The sequence below is a fragment of the Sinocyclocheilus grahami genome, unplaced genomic scaffold (genome assembly GCF_001515645.1).
Source record: "Sinocyclocheilus grahami isolate Dianchi unplaced genomic scaffold, SAMN03320097.WGS_v1.1 scaffold483.1, whole genome shotgun sequence".
In the NCBI taxonomy this organism is placed as follows: Eukaryota; Metazoa; Chordata; class Actinopteri; order Cypriniformes; family Cyprinidae; genus Sinocyclocheilus; species Sinocyclocheilus grahami.
This window is the reverse complement of record NW_015505662.1, coordinates 794409-796162: the sequence shown is the minus strand read 5'-3', so window position 1 is coordinate 796162 and position 1754 is coordinate 794409. Positions and strand designations below refer to the sequence as shown.

The 1754-nt window shown below is 35.9% G+C and overlaps 1 protein-coding gene across 1 annotated transcript in view; it reads right to left on the bottom strand.

The window, feature by feature from the left end:
- Nucleotides 1-628, bottom strand: part of LOC107553847 (lysoplasmalogenase-like protein TMEM86A) — a 15585-nt gene extending 14957 nt beyond the window's left edge. Inside the window, exon 1 of the mRNA XM_016236163.1 lies at nucleotides 531-628. Within this exon, the coding sequence (XP_016091649.1) occupies nucleotides 531-551 (21 nt within the window). The 5' untranslated portion in view covers nucleotides 552-628. The remainder of the gene's footprint in view (nucleotides 1-530) is intronic.
- Between the last annotated feature and the right edge of the window lie 1126 nt (nucleotides 629-1754).

Here is a 1754-nt window from a genome sequence, read left to right as displayed (position 1 = left end):
TGAAAGCAGAGAAAAATGGGGAAATACTGAGAATGGGGGAAAAAACCCTGCAGAGTGAATTGCACAGTGCATATTTAATTATAGATCAATGGAATCTTTGCATAAATAAACCAGCCACAGTTCATGATCATATAGCACATGGTTTGTAGAGGTAAAGTAAACATGAGCATGCTGGCCATAATCACGTGCGCATTGTTATTCTCAAGGTAACAGACTCACGGATGCAGAGACGAAAATATACATTTAAAACCAACAATGATGTCAGCGTACTGTATGTGGATTGTTACATCCTTAATAACGACAGGTCAATAAAAGCCTGATTTAAAAAATAACAACCCTACGACATAAAGAATATGAAGAAGAAGTGATTGGCAGAACGAAGCAATACATGAAAACGAAATGAAAATGGTCCATACACGTATGAATTCATATGTAATGCCAATTCGAGTTTAACTGATATCATCCTTGTCTTTATGAAGTGCTCGTGTCGATTATGCATGGATGTTTGAGAACAGGGGTGACAGACTCACCACAGTGACCGGAGAAACCATCTTTGTCTGCGGGTGAACAGCCAGTGGACGGATGAACGGATAAGTCGTCGCTAACAGCGCACACGAAATGTGTTTTTGTCTTGTGTTTGCCACAGGCCATCATCAGTGGGAGGAGGGAGTAGGCGGAGCCTACGGGTGAACACAAGCCCTGTCCAATCGGAATGCGGGGAGGTGTTGACATTACAGCGAGCCTCAGCCAATGTGGCCGTGTGGGAGGAACATTTACATACAGCACACTCGGTGCCCGTTTAGTCATTTCGTCGCGTTTTTAATTCGTTTTATCGTCAACATCTATTTCTGATATATAATGCGAGTTCGATATAAATTCTAAATGTTAATAAAATGGTATTTAGATGCGTAAACATATAGCTGAGCTGTTTCTTGAATCTGTATCGACACCTTGTGGCAGCAATTAGTAATCAATATTGAGTCACTATACTCACTATTTTCCTAAAAAGTCGGTAAAAGTACCTTAAAGTACAAAGTGATGTCTTGGTATTGCAAGCTTTGTCTATAATAAATATTTAGAATGCGAAAGAAAAATAGGTGTGATTATTGAGGGGGTAATATTGTACTTGTGCTGGCCAGAATTGATCTATAGGTTTTATGTTTTAGCTATTATTTAGTCAAATCCATTATTTATTTATATGAATCGGGGTTATTATAGTTAACTAAAACTGAAACTAAAACCATTAAAAATTCGTCACTTGAAACCAAATAAACGTTAACTGAAATAAAATTAAATAAAATACAAAAACTTTTTTTAATGTTATTATTTCAGCTAGATGCCGAGGCAATAGTTCTCATTTTAATTCAGTTTAACTTGTGTACTAAAATAACTAAGGCTAAACGTGAATAAAAATGTGTGTGTGTGTATAAAATGTGTATATAATAACACCCACACACACACACACACACATATATATATATACTAAAAAAAAAAACTAATTCTGAATTATTTATAAGCCTTTTGAATTACGGGGACACTGAAAATGTCCTCATAAATCACCTTCTTGTTGTAATACCTATGTCATACTCATGTTATTATACACATTTGTGTCCTCATAAACCACATAACATGCACACACACACACACACACACAGACATATACACTCACACACATACACACACACATATGTATATACACACACACACACACACACACACACAGACATATATATATATACCAAGTAATATATTTT